The 20362-nt window shown below is 33.6% G+C and overlaps 1 protein-coding gene across 2 annotated transcripts in view; it reads right to left on the reverse strand.

The window, feature by feature from the left end:
• Nucleotides 1-20362, reverse strand: part of Gel (Gelsolin) — a 176572-nt gene that overhangs the window by 70270 nt on the left and 85940 nt on the right. For both annotated transcript variants that reach the window (XM_075291812.1, XM_075291813.1), the window contains one exon: nt 19800-19980. In XM_075291812.1, coding sequence (XP_075147927.1) covers nt 19800-19980 — 181 coding nt within the window. The remainder of the gene's footprint in view (nt 1-19799; nt 19981-20362) is intronic.

Genomic DNA, 20362 nt, shown 5'->3' on the forward strand with positions numbered 1-20362 from the left:
TTTTCTGTGTATGGTGACGGGGGGTATAATAAGTTTGTCATTCCGTTTGTAACACATCGAAATATCGATTTTCGACTATATAAAGTATATATATATATTCTTGATCAGGGAGAACTTCTAAGACGATATAAGCATGTCCGTCTGTCCGCCTGACTGTCCGTCTGTCTGTTGTAATCACGCTACAGCCTTCAATAATGGCGCTATCGTCCTGAAAATTTTCACATATTCCTCAAGTTCGAAGATGGTCTATATCGATCCACGTTTTGATATAGTCCTCATATATAAACCGACCTCCCGACTCCATATTTTGGTATAGCCCCCATTTGGACCGATTCCCCGTTTTTGCTTCTTGGGCGTCTAGAAAGTGTATTTTCTATCCGATTTGCCCGAAATTGAAAATCAAGAGGTATTTTAGGACCACAAATTGGTGTGTCGAAAATGGGGTGTATCGGTCCATGTTTCGGTATAGCCCCCATATAGATCGATCTCCCGATTTTACTTCTTGGGCGTCTAGAAGCTGTATTTACAATCCGATTTGCGTGAAATTAGAAATCTAGAGGTATTTTAGGACCATAAACAGGTGTGTCGAAAATGGTCAGTATCGGTCCATGTTTTTGGATAGCCCCCATATGGACCGATTTCACGATTTTGCTTCTGGGCTTCTAGAATCCGTAGTTTTTATCCAATTTTCCAGAAATTGAAAATCAAGAGCTATTTTAGGACCACAAATGGGTGTGTCGAAAATGGGGTGTATCGGTCCATGGTTTGGTATAGCCCCCATATAGACTGATCTACCGATTTTACTTCTTGGACTTCTAGAATCCGTAGCTTTTATCCAATTTGCCAGATATTAAAAATCTAGAGGTATTTTAGGACCATAAAGAGGTGTGTCGAAAATCGTCCATATCGGTCCATGTTTTGGTACAGCCCCCCTATAGACTGATATCCCGATTTTACTCCTTGGGCTTGTAGAATTCGCAGTTTTTAGCCAATTTGTCTGAAATTTGAATTCTAGAGGAATTTGAGGACCTTTTAGAGGTTTGTCCAAAAATGGTGAGAATTGGTCCATGTTTTGGTATAGCCTCCTTATAGACCTACCTCTTGAATTTATTTCTTGAGCTGCTAGAATCTGTAGTTTTTATCCACTTTGCCTGAAATTGGAAACCTAGGTATTTTAGGACCACATATATGTCAGCCAAATATGGTGTGTATCGAGCCATGTTTTAGTATAGCCCCCATATAAACCTATCTCCCGATTTAACTCCTTGGGCTTCTAGAAACCGTAGTTTTCATCCGATTTGCCCGAAAATGTAATTATACTGGTATTTTAGACCCTCAAAAGTCTGTATGGCATTTATTTTTACAGGTCCATTATGTAAGGCATCGATATAGACCGATTTCATTCTTGAGGGTATAGCAGGCGAACTGATCATAAAAATTGCTTGAAACTGAAAGTAAAATTTCCAGATCTTACTCCTCGTAATCATCTAAATAATGGCGGTACAAATCTACAGATTTAATATTTCAAATCATGATTTACACGATATGTTTATGATTTCTCTAAAACTCAAACAAAATTGTTTCTTATAAATCCAGAATCTGATCTAGTCTTCATAGGTAGAATCTTAAAATTTATCTTCGGGAAGCGTACTGGTTGAATTGATCTGCTTGGGAGAATATCTGTCATCAAATCTCCTGAAATTCTATATATTATCAAGTAACCCGCTACGGCGAAGTGTTTTCAAAGTAAACTATTATAATTGATTCATGGTGGTGAGTATTTAAGATTCGGCCCGGCCGAACTTACTACTGTACGTACTTGTATTATTTTTTACAATCATTAGATTTTATGACGCTCCGTATACCATATAAAAAAAACGATTCCCACTGAAAAAATCTTTTTTATTCAGTTCAGCATTTTAAAATTTTTAATGTGCGTTATTGATGTATACCCTCTTAAACGGTATATTATTTGCATATAGATTCACGTTTGCCCATTTTTGCATAATGATATTTTTCGGTTTCGTTTGTAAACAAACAAATATTTAAAATTTGTCTGCAATATAAATTCGCAACACAGTATCTCTTCAGTTTGTGCATGAACATTAAGGTATGCACCAATATCGTTTTAATTCAAAAGGATGCATTCAATCTGTTTGACATTGTAGCCGAATCTTTATATATGCTGTGGAATTTGTTCATCTTATATATGTGTATACATTAGGGTTAAACAGAACCCACCAACAAAATAATTTATTTCACGGAAATTTTGAGTCGATCTAGCCATGTCCGCCGTCTGTTGAAATCACGCCAACTTTCGAACGAAACAAGCTATCGGCTTGTTTTTAATGTAGGTCGGATGGTATTGCAAATGGGCCATATCGGACGATTAGGTATAGCCCTCATATAATTTAGGTATAGCCCTCATGGATTGCGGATCATCTTGGAAGGGCAAACTTCGTCCGATCCGGTTGAAACTTGGTAAATGGTGTGCTACCACAACCCAAGTATTTCGGGGACTTATCAGCCAACATTGTTAACAGGTTGGCTGATAAGTCCCCGGTCTAACAACGAAAAACACATTTTTTTTGTCAAAATTCGTTTTTATACCCTCCACCATAGGATTTGCTTTTTATACCCACCACCATAGAATGGTGACGGGGGTATAATAAGTTTGTCATTCCGTTTGTAACACATCGAAATATCGATTTCCGACTATATAAAGTATATATATTCTTGATCAGGGAGAAATTCTAAGACGATATAGCCATGTCCGTCTGTCCGTCTGTCTGTCTGCCTGTTGTAATCACGCTACAGTCTTCAATAATAAAGCAATCGTGCTGAAATTTCGCACAAACTCGTCTTTTGTCTGCAGGCAGGTCAAGTTCGAAGATGGGCTATATCGGTCCAAGTTTTGATATAGTCCCCATATAAACCGACCTGCCGATTTGGGGTCTTGGCCTTATAAAAACCTTAGTTTCTATCCAATTTGCCTGAAATTGGAAATCTAGAGGTATTTTATGACCACAAAGAGGTGTGCCAAAAATGGTGAGTATCGGTCCATGTTTTGGTATAGCCCCCATATAGACCGATCTCCCGATTATATTTCTAGGGCTTCTACAATCGATCGTTTCTATCCAATTCGCCTGAAATTGGAAATCTAGAGGTATTTTAGCACCATAAAGAGGTGTGCCAAAAATGGTGACTATCGGTTGATGTTTAGGTATAGCCCCCATATAGACCGATTTCCCGATTTTACTTCTTGGGCTTCTAGAATCCGTGTTATTATCCAATTTGGTTGAAATTTGAAATCTAGAGGTATTTTAGCACCTTAAAGAGGTGTGCCAAAAATGGTGAGTATCGGTCCAGGTTTTGGTATATCCCCCATATAGACAGATCTCCCGATATGGGGTCTTGGGCTTATAGAATCCGTAGTTTTTATCCAATTTGCCTTAAATGGAAAATCTAGAGGTATTTTAGCACCATAAAGAGGTGTGCCAAAAATGGTGACTATCGGTTGATGTTGAGGTATAGCCCCCATATAGACCGATTTCCTGATTTTACTTCTTGGGCTTCTAGAATCCGTAGTTATTATCCAATTTGGTTGAAATTTGAAATCTAGAGGTATTTTAGGACCATAAAGAGGTGTGCTAAAAATGGTGAGTATCGGCCATGTTTTGATATAGCCCCCATATAGACCGATATATGTTTTAGGGTTAAGAAAATATGGCAAATAAAAATTTTGCGATTTACGATTCCGAATATTGGAATATACCCCTCTATATACCCAGCAAAAAAAGCGTCGCCAAAAAAGTAGTGAAAATGTTCTTTTTGGATCCAGAAGCGGTGCAAAATTGGCGCAGAAGCGATGAATTTAACAGGGGTTTGTCATAGGAGGAATGTGCCCCCACTTCTACTGCACTGAATTCGAATTACTTTTTAGGGTGTGATCTGAATTCAGTGTTTTTGATGTGAATTAAACAATTTTGTGGTATTTTGCCAAATATATAATTTTTATAATTTTATATGACTTTTAATGCACTCTTACGCTAGTTTGAGACGTTTGACCTTAAATATTTTCAAAAAATCGCAATTTTTCTACAATGGATTTAGCATTTTTATCGAAAAAATTTGAATAATATGTTCCATTCCATTCCATTTAATATATTTGAAACATAAAAAGTTAAAATTATCCATTAAATATAAAAAAAGCGACTTATAAAAAATTGAATTAAAAGAACTTCCTGTGTAGTTTAAATAAAGAACATCTTTGGGAGGACATTTTTGGAAGTGCTTTTAAAGTTGTGCCTTTAGAAGAACTTCCAAAATTTTTTGCTGGGTATTTTTGTTAATTGAATCAATATTTGCACAAAAAATCGTTTGAATTGCTGACGATTTGTGTCACCTAAATAATTTGTCCTATAATTTCACAATTTTGAGGAAGATATGTCGGAAACCAGAATTTTAGTATAGCTTACACACTGAATAAACTATTCACCTAATATGAAAGTATACAACCTTAAAGTATTCAACCAAAATCTTAGCAATTTACACAATATTAGGAATATTTTTTTTAAATAATGAAATTTTAACTGAAAAAAAAGTTCTTTGCTTTAAAAATTATTTTCATTAAATTTAGGACACAAATCTTTGAAATTTTCATTCCCCCATTGGTGAAAGTAAAGGAAAACATTTTTGATTTAAATGAATCGTCTTTAAATTAACTGATATATTGAATTATATATTTAGATTTAAGATAAAAAACTTCAAATATAGGCGAAGACTTATTTTGGGGATTTTGCATCTTTGGTTTAAAGTTTTTTTTGGAAATAAGAAACCCGTTTTTACTTTGAAGTATCTGTTAAAAATTCGATAAGCGAATTCTGTATCGTAATTTTAATTTTATTGATCTTACATTTAAAGCCAGATAAGTCCCCTAAAAATTTCTTTATTTTAAAGAAGCAGCATCTTTGGCTGGGTATCAATACCACTATCTTACGGGAAGGTCAAAATCTTTGGATACTTGAGTCTTTTTTGGTGGAAGATAATACTTCGATAAATAACCCTAATATTCATATGGACTTAAGCAATGCAATTAATGGATACATCCACTCGTCCGTATTCTCTGTATATGCAGGTCTAAGGATTTATACGCGGATAATGTCATGTATCTGCTAGGTCTCCTGATAATCGTTATACATGACGCATATAAATTATGGAAATGTCTGTACCATAAAGGATTTCCTTAAGCGTTCGTTGAGACCTGAACATGTAAACAATTACAGACGACTTTTTACGAAATTAAAACCAAAAAAAGTAATCGAATCGAGTCTCACATGTCCAACAAAGTTGATGAGCAACAATGTTCTGTTTGTACTGCGAGTTGTATTCAATGCTAATGTCCACATCATACGCCATTTTATCTGGCGTCTGACCTTACTTTATAGTAATTTTCTCATATTTATTGTTAAAATCCGATTTTCTACCTTGGTAATGTCATGATGTCGATGTGGATGCTTGCCAAGCTGGGCAACTAACATGTGTGGATGTAGCATTTTGCATTGGGAATAAGATTTCAAGTGGTATTCCAACATCCTTACCATTATTTAATTTTTATACGTTTTCGTGTTTATTTACACTTTTATACCCACCGCCATACATTGAATTAAAAGAAATCAGAAGAAAATTTTTGTTCGACTCTCCAAAATAGTAAGAATGAACTACTGTATGGTTAAAGTGGTAATTATTTAGCGCCAATGATTTCTTCTTTACTTTTAATTCATATTTTTCTTCTATGAGATGTAATTTCGTATGTTAGTTAAAAAGTATACCAGGTCAATACTTTTTCCTTGCTTTTACAACGCATCATACAGTTAACTTTTTTATACTCTGCACCACACTGTGGAATAGGGTACACACAAAAACATTTTTTTTCTGATTCAATCACGAAATTGATCCAATTATTTTTATACCCTCCACCACAGGATGCGGGTATATTAACTTTGTCATTCCGTTTGTAACACATCGAAATATTGCTCTAAGACCCCATAAAGTATATATATTCTGGGTCGTGGTGAAATTCTGAGTCGATCTAAGCATGTCCGTCTGTCCGTCTGTTGAAATCACGCTAACTTCCGAACGAAACAAGCTATCGATTTGAAACTTGGCATAAGTAATTGCTATTGATGTAGGTCGGATGGTATTGTAAATGGGCCATATTGGACCTCTTTTACGTATAACCCCCATATAAACCGACCCCCAGATTTGGCTTGCGGAGTTCCTTAGAGAAGCAAATTTCATCCGATCCCGTTGAAATTTAGTACGTGGTGTTAGTACACAGAAAAAAAAGTGTCTTGTAAATATAAGGACCATTTTGACTTCCACATAGTTCAACAAATTTACTGTAATATAGTTCATTTTTCGTAACCACAACGAAAATTATCTTAGCTAAAGGAAAACTTATAAAAATTCAGTAAATGGTTTTTAGTTCACTAACTACGAAATGGGAAGGATTTTTCCTTATATAAATTTCCAACACAGTAGTTAATGCATCGTCGATTCTATTATAAAAATACATGGGCAATATAAAAATCTTACTACGAAATGTAGACAATTTACTAAGAAAAAATTTTGTATGGAAAAAAAATTTTGTAGTAAAAATTAACTTAACGACATTACCGATTCGTATGATGGCTACCTACAGATTATTTCCCTTTTTATTATAAGTTGGAGTGTTTTTCCTCACATTGAAAATTGTAGATAAAGTAGAATAAAAAGTAGTTAATATAATCCTTGCCGGGTGTATATCATTTTTTATAGATTCCTCATAGATTTGGTATATATTTTACCTTAACTTATAGATAGAATTCAAACTAATCAATAAACGTGCTACTGGAAAATGTGAGTGCATCATGTGAGGGAGTTTTTAAGAGACATTTTGTGTATATCTCGTATGATTGTTTGTGTTTGTTATTGCGTCATTTATGCCAAAGACAATAAACCTGAGGAAGATAGGAAATTGGCTTGCGTCATACCAAATGTTGCATTTACCATGTTAGTTTCATACATGTTCGTAATTTTTTTATTTGTTTTTCGTTTTTATTTTTTAAATGAAAAACTTAATTTTCTTAATGAAATAATGTTAAATTTTAGGCAACAACAAAAAAACACCATTTTCCCGTTTAAGGAAGTTTATTTCGTGTACTTAATTTCATTTTATTTGCAATTTAATGCTATGTCAATACTTGTCGTATACGCGTTTGGTTCGAGTATTAAACTAATGTGGTAAATGGTTTGATGTGCTCAGTAGCCAATCTCCCATCTTCCTCTTCTATAATCTTTGATTTATGCTGTTGTTGGTTGTTTTGATTCTAGAGACAATGGAATGCAAAGATTATAGAAGAGGAAGATGGGAGATTGGCTACTGAGCACATCAAACCATTTACCACATTAGTTTAATACTCGAACCAAACGCGTATACGACAAGTATTGACATAGCATTAAATTGCAAATAAAATGAAATTAAGTACACGAAATAAACTTCCTTAAACGGGAAAATGGTGTTTTTTTGTTGTTGCCTAAAATTTAACATTATTTCATTAAGAAAATTAAGTTTTTCATTTAAAAAATAAAAACGAAAAACAAATAAAAAAATTACGAACATGTATGAAACTAACATGGTAAATGCAACATTTGGTATGACGCAAGCCAATTTCCTATCTTCCTCAGGTTTATTGTCTTTGATCGTGTGTGTGTGTGTGGAGTTGTTTTTCTTTACGGAGTTGTTTTTATACCCTCCACCATAGGATGGGGGTATATTAACTTTGTCATTCCGTTTGTAACACATCGAAATATTGCTCTAAGACCCCATAAAGTATATATATTCTGGGTCGTGGTGAAATTCTGAGTCGATCTAAGCATGTCCGTCCGTCCGTCCGTCTGTCCGTCTGTCCGGCTGTCCGTCCGTCTGTGGAAATCACGCTAACTTCCGAACGAAACAAGCTATCGACTTGAAACTTGGCACAAGTAGTTGTTATTGATGTAGGTCGGATGGTATTGAAAATGGGCCATATCGGACCACGTTTACGTATGGCCCCCATATAAACCGATCCCCAAATTTGGCTTGGGGAGCCTCCCGGAGCAGCAAAATTCATCCGATCCGCTTGAAATTTGGTACGTGGTCTTTGTATACGGTCTCTAACAACCATGCAAAAATTGGTCCATATCGGTCCATAATTATATATAGCCCCCATATAAACCGATCCCCAGATTTGACCTCCGGAGACTTTTGGAGGGGCAAAATTCATCCGATCCGGTTGAAATTTGGTACCTGATGTTAGTATACGGCCTCTAACAACCGCGCAAAAATTGGTCCATATCGGTCCATAATTATATATAGCTCCCATATAAACCGATCCCCAGATTTGACCACCGGAGCCTCTTGGAGGAGCAAAATTCATCCGATCCGGTTGAAATTTAGTACGTGGTCTTAGTATACGGTTTTTAACAACCATGCAAAAATTGGTCCATATCGGTCCATAATTATATATAGCCCCCATATAAACCGATCCCCAGATTTGACCTCCGGAGCCTCTTGGAGGGGCAAAATTTATCCGATCCGGTAGAAATTTGGTACCTGATGTTAGTTTACGGCCTCTAATAACCATGCAAAAATTGGTCCATATCGGTCCATAATTATATATAGCCCCCATATAAACCGATCCCCAGATTTGACCTCCGGAGCCTCTTGGAAGAGCAAAATTCATCCGATCCAGTTGAAATTTGGTACATGGTGTTAGTATATGGTCTCTAACAACCATGTACAAATTGGTCCATATCGGTCCATAATTATATATAGTTCCCATATAAACCGTCCCCAGATTTGACGTCCGGAACCTCTTGGAGGAGCAAAAGTCATCCGATACGGTTGAAATTTGGTACATTTTGTCAATATATGGCCTCTAACAGCCATGTAAAAATTGGTCCATATCGGTCTTTAGTTATATCGGTCTTTAGTTATTACACAAAAATTGGTCCATATCGCCAAAAATAATCTACCAAAACTTTATTTCCATAGAAAATTTTGTCAAATTTTATTACTATAGAAAGTTTTGTCAAAATTTCATTTCTATAGAAAGTTTTGTCAAAAGTTTATTTCTATACAAATGTTTGTCAAAATTTTATTTCCATAGAAAATTTTGTCAAAATTTTATTTCTATAGAAAATTTTGTAATCTACCAAAACTTTATTTCCATAGAAAATTTTGTCAAATTTTATTACTATAGAAAGTTTTGTTAAAATTTCATTTCTATAGAAAGTTTTGTCAAAAGTTTATTTCTATAGAAATGTTTGTCAAAATTTTATTTCTATAGAAAATTTTGTAAAAAATTTATTTCTGTAGAAAATTTTGTCAACATTTTATTTCTATACAAAATTTTGTCAAAATTTCATTTCTATACAAAATTTTGTCAACATTTTATTTCTATAGAATTTTTTGTCAAAATTGTATTGCTATAGAAAATTTTGTCAACATTTTACTTCCATAGAAAATTTTGTCAACATTTTATTTCTATAGAAAATTTTGTCAAGTTTTTATTTCTATAGAAAATTTTGTCAAAATTTTATTTCTATAGAAAATTTTGTCAAGGTTTCATTTCTATAGAAAATTTTGTCAAAATTTTATTTCTATAGAAAATTTTGTCAAACTAGGTTATATACGTATTTAATCGGCCTTTTTTTTGTTTTTGTTTAATATATACCCCGTATGGGCTAACTTACAATTTAGAAGACAGTGTTAAAAAGTTTTACGATACCTTGCCATCGGCAAGTGTTATCGCAACCCAAGTAATTCGATTGTGGATGACAGCCTTTAGTAGAAGTTCCTACGCAATCCATGGTGGAGGGTACATAAGATTCGGCCTGGCCGAACTTACGGCCGTATATACTTGTTCTTTATGGCTATTTGTGTCTTTGAGTTTTATTGTTGCATTCAGTTATGTTGATGCATTTATGAAGTGCACACGTGGTTTTAATTTTGCAAAATTGTACGTGAGGTATGATATGTATAAATACTTCTTTAATTATTAACTGTTATACATATAACACTTATACGTTGTATTTATTTTTATCACATATTATTGTCTCTTTTTATACTATACAGTTATTTGATATGTTGTAGGCTAAGCTTATATTTGACAATAAACGCAAGTTCAGTTCAGCAGAACCCTTCGTGTTGTTAACATCGCCCTTGGGATACATATCAGTTTTGGCGACGAGGTAAAAGTGGTCCAAATCAAAAGTCTCGAACATTCTAATTGAACAATTTTGAAAACAAAACAAAAATGGCTGAGGGACCAGTTGCTTTAATTGGAACAATGGAGGTTTATAACGTGGGGGAAGATTTTTCCCTTTACATCAATCGATTAAATCACCTCCTGTCGTTAAATAAAATAGTAAAAGACAATGACAAAACGTCTCTTTTAATAAGTCTTGGAGGTGCTGAGTTGTATAAAACAATGTGTTCCCTGCTCGCACCCAAGAATGAGAGCCACTTCGAATACCAACAAATTGTGGAAATACTGAAGAATCACTTTAAACCCAAAAAGAACATAATAGTTGAGTGCTTCAAGTTTTTTAAGCGGGATCAACATGTGGGAGAAACCATAGCCGACTACATTGTAGAATTGAAACAATTATCACAAGAATGCCATTTCGAGTCATTCCTTGAGAAGGCCTTAATTATAAAGTTTGTATGTGGATTATCAAATGACAAAATCCAGACCAGAATTCTCAATGAAGCTACAATTGAGTCATTCGAAAAAGTTTGTCAAATGGCGTTATCAATGGAGTTGTCAAATAATGATATGGAATTAATGAGAGGCCCTTCAACCGTTAATCACATATCGCGCTCACGTGATGATAATAGAGAGTCTTATGGTAGAAAGAAAAGGCAAGAAAAAATCCAGAGAAAATCAACCATCGTTTGTTTCTACTGCAAAAAACGCGGACATATGGAGAAGTATTGCTGGACAAAACAAAAAGACGAAGAAGAAGAAAACCGTCCCAAGAAGTTGGTAAATACAAGACGCGAAAGCAAGTATGTTAAAAAATGTGATTATAGTAGCGATTGTTCAGAGGAATGTGATTATTTAAATAATTTGTTTTCATGTAATTATACAAGTTCATTATTTGTTTCTGTTAAAATCGAAGATAACATTATAGACATGGAGGTAGACACGGGGGCGTGTGTCTCAATATGTCATATTACATATTATGATACATATTTATATAATATTAGATTGCAGAGACAAGAGGAAAATTTAAAAGTTGTTACTGGTGATAAAGTTGACGTTGTTGGTTATGTTGTTGTTAATGTGGAGTATAAGGGAAAAATAGCAATGTTAAAATTAGTAGTTCTCAATTCAACGCATAAGTTTAACCCATTAATCGGAAGGAATTGGTTGGATGAACTTATTCCCGATTGGAGAGAAAATATTCTAAAGATAAATTCTGTGCAAAATGTAGATTTGAACCAACCATACCATGATTTTTGTTTAAAAAATATGCCAAGTTGTTTTCTAGACAACATTTCTCGACGATAAAAAACTATGTTGCTGAAATTGCACTTAAAGACGAAGCCTATCCTATATTTGCAAAGGCTTATTCGGTACCTTTTGGTTTACGGGAAAAGGTGGAAAAAGAATTGGAAAGGTTATGCTCAGAAGGTGTACTCGTTCCGGTAGTCAGAAGTCGATGGGCTAGTCCGATAGTAGTTGTGAACAAAGGTGACGGGTCTATTAGGATATGTGTAGACTGCCGTAAGACACTAAATAAATTTGTTGAGAATGAACACTACGTAATTCCCCGGATAGACGAGATATTATCTAGTTTATCTGGCTGGAAGTATTTTTGTAAATTAGACTTGACCGGAGCTTACTTACAGGTTAACGTCTCACAACGTTCTCGCGAATTGTTGACCATAAATACGCATAGAGGGCTTTATCAATATACGAGACTTGTTTATGGATTAAAGACGGCTCCACAGATGTTTTCCAAAATTGTATGTGAGATATTGAAGGGGATGAACAAAGTCCAGGTATACTTCGACGATATTCTGGTGGGTGGAAGTGACCTTAGTGACTGTAAACGGAACTTGGGTGTCGTTCTTGAAAAATTACTTGAGTACAACGTAAAAATTAATTTTGATAAATGTAAATTTTTCCGAGATGAAATTGATTACTTGGGGTATACCATTAATTATGATGGGATTTCACCATCAAAACAGAAGATTAAGGCAGTAGTAGAAGCACCACCACCGACGAATAGGAGTCAACTGAAATCGTATCTCGGCATGATAAACTATTACAACCGTTGTGTACAAAATCTGTCATCTGAATTATTTTTATTGCATCAATTGACCAGAGAGAATGTGCATTGGACCTGGACAAATGAACATCAAAAGGTTTTCGATAATAGCAAGAGGTTGATAACGGGAATCGGAATTTTGGCTCATTACGATCCCTCTAAACCAATTGTAATATCGTGTGATGCTAGTTCATACGGTGTGGGGGGCGTGCTATCACACATAATCGATGGACAGGAGAGACCTGTTATGTTCATGTCAAGTTCATTAAAATCAAGTGAACAAAATTACTCTCAACTTCACAGAGAGGCTCTTGCTATTGTCTCCTCTGTACGCAAATTCCACAAGTACATATACGGGTTACCCTTCATTATTGAGAGCGACCACCAACCTTTGAGAGAGATATTCTCTGACAAAAAACATTTGCCCTCCGTAGCAGCGAATAGGCTCCAAAGGTGGGCAATATTTCTTTCATCGTATGATTATACCATTCGGTACAAAAAGGGAGAGAAAATGAGTCATGCAGATGCACTCTCTCGATTGCCCCTACGTTGCGGGACGGGAGATGATATTGACAGCATAAACATATTCAATTTAGTACATGAACTACCAGTAAAGATCGAGGATGTAAAAGAGGAAATGGGAAAAGACTGCAATCTTAAGAAAGTATACGGCTACATTCGGTTTGGATGGCCAAAGGTCATTCCAAAAGACTTATTATGTTATTATAATAAGAGAATGTCTATAGCAAGTGAGGAGGAATGCTTATTCTATGGGGAAAGACTGGTAATACCGAGTGCTTTGAAAACCAAAGTCCTTGAGTTGTTACATAGTGGCCACATTGGCGTGGTTAGAATGAAATCTCTAGCGCGAACGTATGTATGGTGGCCTGGAGTTGATCATGATGTCGAAGAATATGTACGAGAATGCCAGATATGCTCAACAAATCAGAATTCGAATAAACCGATTTTGACATCATGGCCAACTCCTCGCCATCCTTTTGACCGAATACACATCGATTTTTGTAAAATTGGAAAAGTGACTATACTGGTTATAGTTGATACTTTTTCCAAGTGGATAGATGCGAAAGTTTTGAAGTCAATGTGTGCTAGTACCGTGAACGAGACCTTAAGGTCATTTTTTTCAGTTTTTGGTTTGCCGAACCAAATAGTAAGTGACAATGGCCCTCCATTCAGTTCAAAGGAGTTTAAGGAATTTTGTGCTAAAAGTGGAATAGAATGTTTGAAATCGCCTCCTTACCACCCACAATCAAACGGTTCCGCCGAACGTGCAGTTCAAACTGTAAAACATTCATTAAAGAAGTATTTGTTGGATCCTAAAACGAAACATAAATCATGGGAATTTAAGATAAATAATTTTTTATTAAAATATAGAACAACACCGTCTACAACAACAAACGTTCCACCAGCAAGTTTAATTTTTAATTATAATCCAAGAACAATGCTAGATATTTTGAACCCTCTATCAAAAACTCCATATATAAGTAAAGAAAAAGTGTTCAGAAGGACGAATGATGTGGAAAAAGAAACAAAAATTATAAGTTACAAACCAAATGAAATTGTGTTATATCGAAATGTTTCAAATAATTATTGTAAATGGATATGTGTAAAAATTGAGTCTAGAATTAGTAATGTTAGATATTATATTAATATAAACGGAGCAAGAAGGGTAGCTCATATTAACCAGCTTAAAAAATTTTTTGGAAAGGTTATAAAATATTTACCCCGTGTAAATACCTATAAGAGGGAAGAGAAAAAGAGAAAACGAAGCTCTTCCATAGAAATAGAATTAAGGAGATCCGAACGCTTAAAGCGACTTAAGAATAAAGAATAAAAACAAAATTATAATAATAAAAATAATAAGCAAATAAATATATGTATGTGTAATGAAGTCAAGTTAAATCATATTTTGTAGACAAATGTATGTAAGATTAAAAAAAAATTACTTTGTTTTCTCATAAAAAGTGGTGAGGGAATGATATGTATAAATACTTCTTTAATTATTAACTGTTATACATATAACACTTATACGTTGTATTTATTTTTATCACATATTATTGTCTCTTTTTATACTATACAGTTATTTGATATGTTGTAGGCTAAGCTTATATTTGACAATAAACGCAAGTTCAGTTCAGCAGAACCCTTCGTGTTGTTAACATCGCCCTTGGGATACATATCAAGGTATTGGTGATTATTAATGAAAATACATTTATTTCGAAACATTTTATAAACTGAGAAGTGAATGATGTGATGTTAGAGTAATCAGAAACGCTCTTTATTGATAAAAAACAAATAACAGATTAAGGAACTGTATATTTCTGTTAATAGTTTAAAATTAGTGCGGATTTTTAATTGATTTACATAAAAAATATACAACATGAGTGGTAATAGGATGATCTATATTTATTCTACATCTGGATCACAGGTTGGAGATGCAACCATGTTTTTGAATCTATATTTTTTATGTTACAGCAATTCCTACAGGTGAGTACTAAGTTCGAGTTTAGACGCTAAAAATAAAAATAAATTACTAAGAAAAGTGTAAAATTGTACGTCTTCCGATACAAATTTAAATATTTTTTTTTATAATGGATTATTAAAGAAAACTTATCATGAAAATTGCGATTTTAGCCTCTAAACTCGAACTTAATATCCACCTTAAATACTAAATGCTATACTGACAATTGGAAATTATGTCTAATTTTTTTTAATTTTTTATTTCAAATATATTCTGAGAATAATTTCAAAAACGTCCCATTAGTCCATGGATATGATTTCAATAATGTACCAACTGGATGGATTTTTCAATGTGGTAAGTTTTCTATAAACGGTATTTTGTCCGTTTTTAATAAAACTAAAATTTAAATTTATTAAAAATTATTATTTTCACTTGCAGGTAAACAGGTCTTGTAATGGTATTTTTTTTGAATATTCTTACTGTTTAATGCTAATTAAGCTGATATCCTTATTGGCTCTAGGAAACACTCTTGAAAACCGTAAGTTAAAAATCAATATGAACGATAGAATTTGATAATATTTTTCTTATATTTTGTATAACTTTGCAATTTCAGATGCTTATAAGACAAATCCGCCCAACAAAAGTTAGCCAAAATCGATGAAATTGGACAATTCAATATATCTTTCATCTGGATAGAAAACATGGAAATTTAAATTAATTAGTTTAGTCCTAATAACGTAGAATATTACTCTTTTGAAGAAGCAATGACTAACTACCGACAAGTAACTGCATCCAACGTACTAATAAAAATATTTCCTTTATTGTATATCATAAACCATAGTTTTGTGTAATATAATAATAATTTTTTGGAATAAAATACTGGTGGTTATAGAAAATTGACTTGTTTTGTACGAAAAATTTATTAGTTGTATACAGGCTTGTTGTACCTTTGATTCCTCAATTTCTCTACTTTTTTGAAAATTATACCGACACACAGTTTATTTCAAACCAATTTCATAATACAGGTTTCCCAAAAAATTGTTCATTTTTCCGGATAGCAGGAATATTTTGAATGAGTTTAACTATATTCTTCCCACAGCATAGTAATAATGAACTAAAATACGATGCAATACATGAACTAATTTATAAGAAAATCATGAACTTATCTAGATGAAAAAAATCTTTGGCGCCAAATCATGGTCATTCTTACTATGGGTTAGTTCATTTTTCATAAAAAATAGTAAACTTTTTTTTCGGTGTATATGATCTCTAACAATCATGCAAAAATTGATTCATATCGGTCCATAATTACATATAGCCCCCATATAAACCGATCCCCAGATTTGACCTACGGAACCTCTTGGAGGAGCAAAATTCATCCGATCCGGTTGAAATTTGGTACGTAGTGTTAGTATATGGTCTCTAACAACAATGCAAGAATTGGTCCACATATAAACCGATCCCCAGATCCCCAGTCTTTAATAACCATGCAAAAATTGGTCCATATGGATCGATAATCGTATATAGCCCCCATATAAGCCGATCCCCAGATTTAACCTCCGGAGCTTTTTAGAGAAGCAAAATTCATCCGATCCGGTTGAAATTTGGTACGTGCTAACACCACGTATAAGGTCTTTAACAACCATGCCAAAATTGTACTGGTACTGGTCCATAATCACATATAGCCCCCATATAAACCGATCCCCAGATTTGGTTTTGGATCCTCTTGGAGGATCAAATTTCGTCCGATTAAGTTGAAATTTGAGACATTGTGCTAGTATATGGCCGCTAACAACCTTGTCCATATCGGTCTATAGTTATATATAGCCCTCAGATAAACCGATCCCCAATCACACAAAAATTCGTCCATATCGGTTCATAAGTGTATAAAGCTCCCATATAAAACGACCCTTATATATCTATTCTGGCTCTCTAATTACAGCGCGAAAGTCCATATCGGTTCGTAATTATTTATAGACTTACCTATATATACCTTTAGACATTAGCGTAGCTAGACAATTTTCTTAGGGGGGGGGGGGCTATAGGCCCCCCTAGCTAAAACTTTATAGACTGAACTTATAGGTTCAACTAATGTTTTATTTCATAAAATTGTATACAAAAATAGACATCAAAATAACTCGAGAATCAATTTATAATAAAGCAACTAAAAGTTCCCTACGGGAAATTGGTGCAAATTGCCACTGACGGACCTATCACAGAACTGGTACCTGTGCTCCAGTTAGTTGCAATTTTCACATTTAGTGAAATAAAATTATCAGAATAACCTTTTGTTCGACATATTTCAAAAAAAAAAAATCATTTCGGGTTCGATTAGGAGCCCAAATTGAAAGAGATTTCTAAGAGTTTGTCCGAGACTGGTTCCTGAGGACCTGTTTATGGATTGCTCCTGCTAAATTGTCCCAGGACGTATCCTTTGGGGTGAGTCCAAGACGCGTCCTAAAATGTAAGTTTACTCCGTCAATGACAAACCCATGTTAAGGTGGACGATCCCATCCATACGTTTTGATCAGAACTGGGACTGGTCCATACACACCAGGGACTAGTCCTGTACCAGTTCTGTGGTTGATCCATTTCCCGTAGGGTAGTTCCACACTTTTCCCAGCAAAAAATTCGGAGTTGTTCTAAAGGCACAACTTTAAAAGCACTTCCAAAAATATCCTCACAAAGAAGTTAACTATTTTAACTACACAGGAAGTTTTTTTACTTCATTTTTTTATATTTTAATGCGTCATTTTTTGTTTTCTTTTTTCAAATAGTTTAAAAAAAGAGTAAGAATAAATAAAATGGTACAAATTATTCAAATTTTGCCTCAAAAATGCTAAATCCATTATAGAAAAATCGATAATATTTGAAAAAAAAAAAACGTTTCAAACAAGCACTAGAATGCATTAAAAATCATAAAAAAGTATAAAAATTATTTATTTGGGAAAATATCACAAAATTTTTAATGCACATTCAAAACACTGAATTCAGATCACACCTTAAGAAGTGATGCAAATTCATTGCAACGGTTGTTGAAACGGTGGACATTCATTCTATGACAAGTTCATATTACATTCATCGCTTCTCCGCCAATTTTGTACCACTTCCAGACCCAAAAAGAACATTTTCACTTCTTTTTTGGCGACGGTTTTTTTGCAGCATTATTAATATATTAATTTATGAAAGACTAGTTTTAATATCAATTACTATTTTTTATTCAACTAAATCATAAGTTCAACCACAGCTTTATTTCATAAATATCAGACTTCTACCACAACCTAAGTAATTCGATTGTGCATGAAAGTCTTTAGTGTAAAAAATGTAAAATCGTAAATAGGTTTTCAAATTCTGGAGGGGGGCTAAATTTTTTCTGGGGGGGGGGGGGGGTCTAAGCCCCCTCCCCAGAGGCCTTCCTACGCTTATGTGTATGGACTAACTTACAATTTAGAAGACGATGTTAAGAAGTTTTAAGATACCTTGCCATCGGTAATTATTACCACAACGAAAGTAATTCGATTGTGCACTCAAAAAAAAGTGAACTCTCTATTTCACTAAAGCCAATTTAACTTTATTTTAGTTCATAGAAATATTATGTTTGGAGAAAGTTTTCTTTACTCTAATACTTTTTTGTGTACGTTAGTTAAATTAACTAAACCCGAGGAAAAAAATATACTAAAACGAAGCATAAAGATTAACTAAATTCGTGTCTTCCACAAAATAGTTCAGAATTTCTTTAAATTTGTAAATTTTACCAAAAATGCGTCTATCGTGACCTTCGTATGTCACTAAAGACATTCTTGCAATTTTGAACTCCAAGTTTTTTCTTCAAACTACAAAATTTTCTTTAACAAGTGAAAAAACTTAGTTATGTCTAATAAATTTTCTTGTATTTGTCGAAAAATATTTACTTATTTTTATGACATCGGCGTGATGCCAACGTTTGTAATACTGTTTAGTTAAAATTTTCTACAAATATTCAAAATTTTCTAAAATTAACCGAAAGTTTTCTTCCTGGTGGGTTCACTGTTTTTTTCAGTGTGGATGACAGTCTTTCGTAGAAGTTTCTACGCAATCCATAGTGGAGGGTACATAAGATGGTCGAACTTATGACCGTTAATTGTTAAAGAAAATTTTGTAGTTTGAAGGAAAAAATTAGAGTTCAAAATTGCAAGATTTTCTTTAGTGCCATAAGAGGTTCGAGATGGGCACATTTGTAATAAAATTTACAAAATTAAAGAAATAATAAACAATTTTGTGAGAATTACGAATTCGGTAAATATGTTTATTCATGATCAGGGAGAAATTCTGTTGTAATTATGCTACATATTTCAATAATAAAGCTGAAATCAGGCTTAGATTCGTTGTTTGTCTGCAAGCAGATCAAATTCCAAGATTTATTGTATCGGATATTAGAGACTAACAAACATTTCTTTTGACCTTAAAAATTTACCATTAAAAGGAAGCAAAAACGATTATAAACAAACAAACAAAAATTCGATTAGTCGATTTTGCAAATAAGTTGAGTTTGACTTCGTATTTGGATTCATGATAAGTAAACTTTTTGAAAAAAAAGTCAATTTTCACATTTATATTCCCACAATGAAAGAAGAGTTTTCTTTTCTGGAGAACGCAATTTTAAACTATGTGAATATTTTTTTGACGCTAAAAAATGTTCATTTAAGGCAAATAAAAATTATTAGAGACAATATTTGAAACGCTTATTATAAATTCATGGTTATTTGCTCTTGAAGAAAATACTTTATAACAAAGAGGAGGAATTTCTGTTGTCGTTACTGAGGAGTATCTTCCTCTCCTTTTCTTTGGGGTAAGTTGATGCAAGAGCACATTACTACGTTGTATCACAATTGATGTTAACTGTAACTGCCAAAATATCATATCGTGTGGATATTCCTATTCATATTATTTTATAATAATAATTGTTATCTGAACTTACCTCAATTCTCCAAATTTCTAAACCTGGAGTACGACCGGCATTGGCGAAAGCTGGATTCATTATTCTTCTTCCAGGTGATTTACTGCCCGGTTGAATGGTATTTGTTTGTACTGGGAAGTTTGGACGATTTTGAATAGTACCGGCAGAACACAGTGTTGCCAACACTAATGCAATAAAACAACTGTTTTGTTCCCATCATGTACGAGAATGTAATCAAACAGAATGAGTCATTCAATGTCAGTGTCAAGGATAAAATGAACATGAAATAAATAAAACAAAGAAAAGAAACACATATGTATACCAAACAATTTAATATGTATGAAATAGTTACGCATAATAAATTACAAATAAATTACATATTAAATTAAATCAAATTTTATTTTTCCTTCTTTTTAATATACTCCGTTTATATCGATTATGCCGTATTCACAAAAAGTGTTTTATTACAACTATTTATTTGGGAGGTTAAATTGTTTGAGCTTTTTTTACGTGCTTTAGATAACATTTGATAGACGTAGTTGTGGTGAATACAATCCAAGGTCCGTTCACACTTGTTAAAGTGA

Source organism: Haematobia irritans, chromosome 1 (assembly GCF_050003625.1).
Source record: "Haematobia irritans isolate KBUSLIRL chromosome 1, ASM5000362v1, whole genome shotgun sequence".
NCBI classification, from domain to species: domain Eukaryota; kingdom Metazoa; phylum Arthropoda; class Insecta; order Diptera; family Muscidae; genus Haematobia; species Haematobia irritans.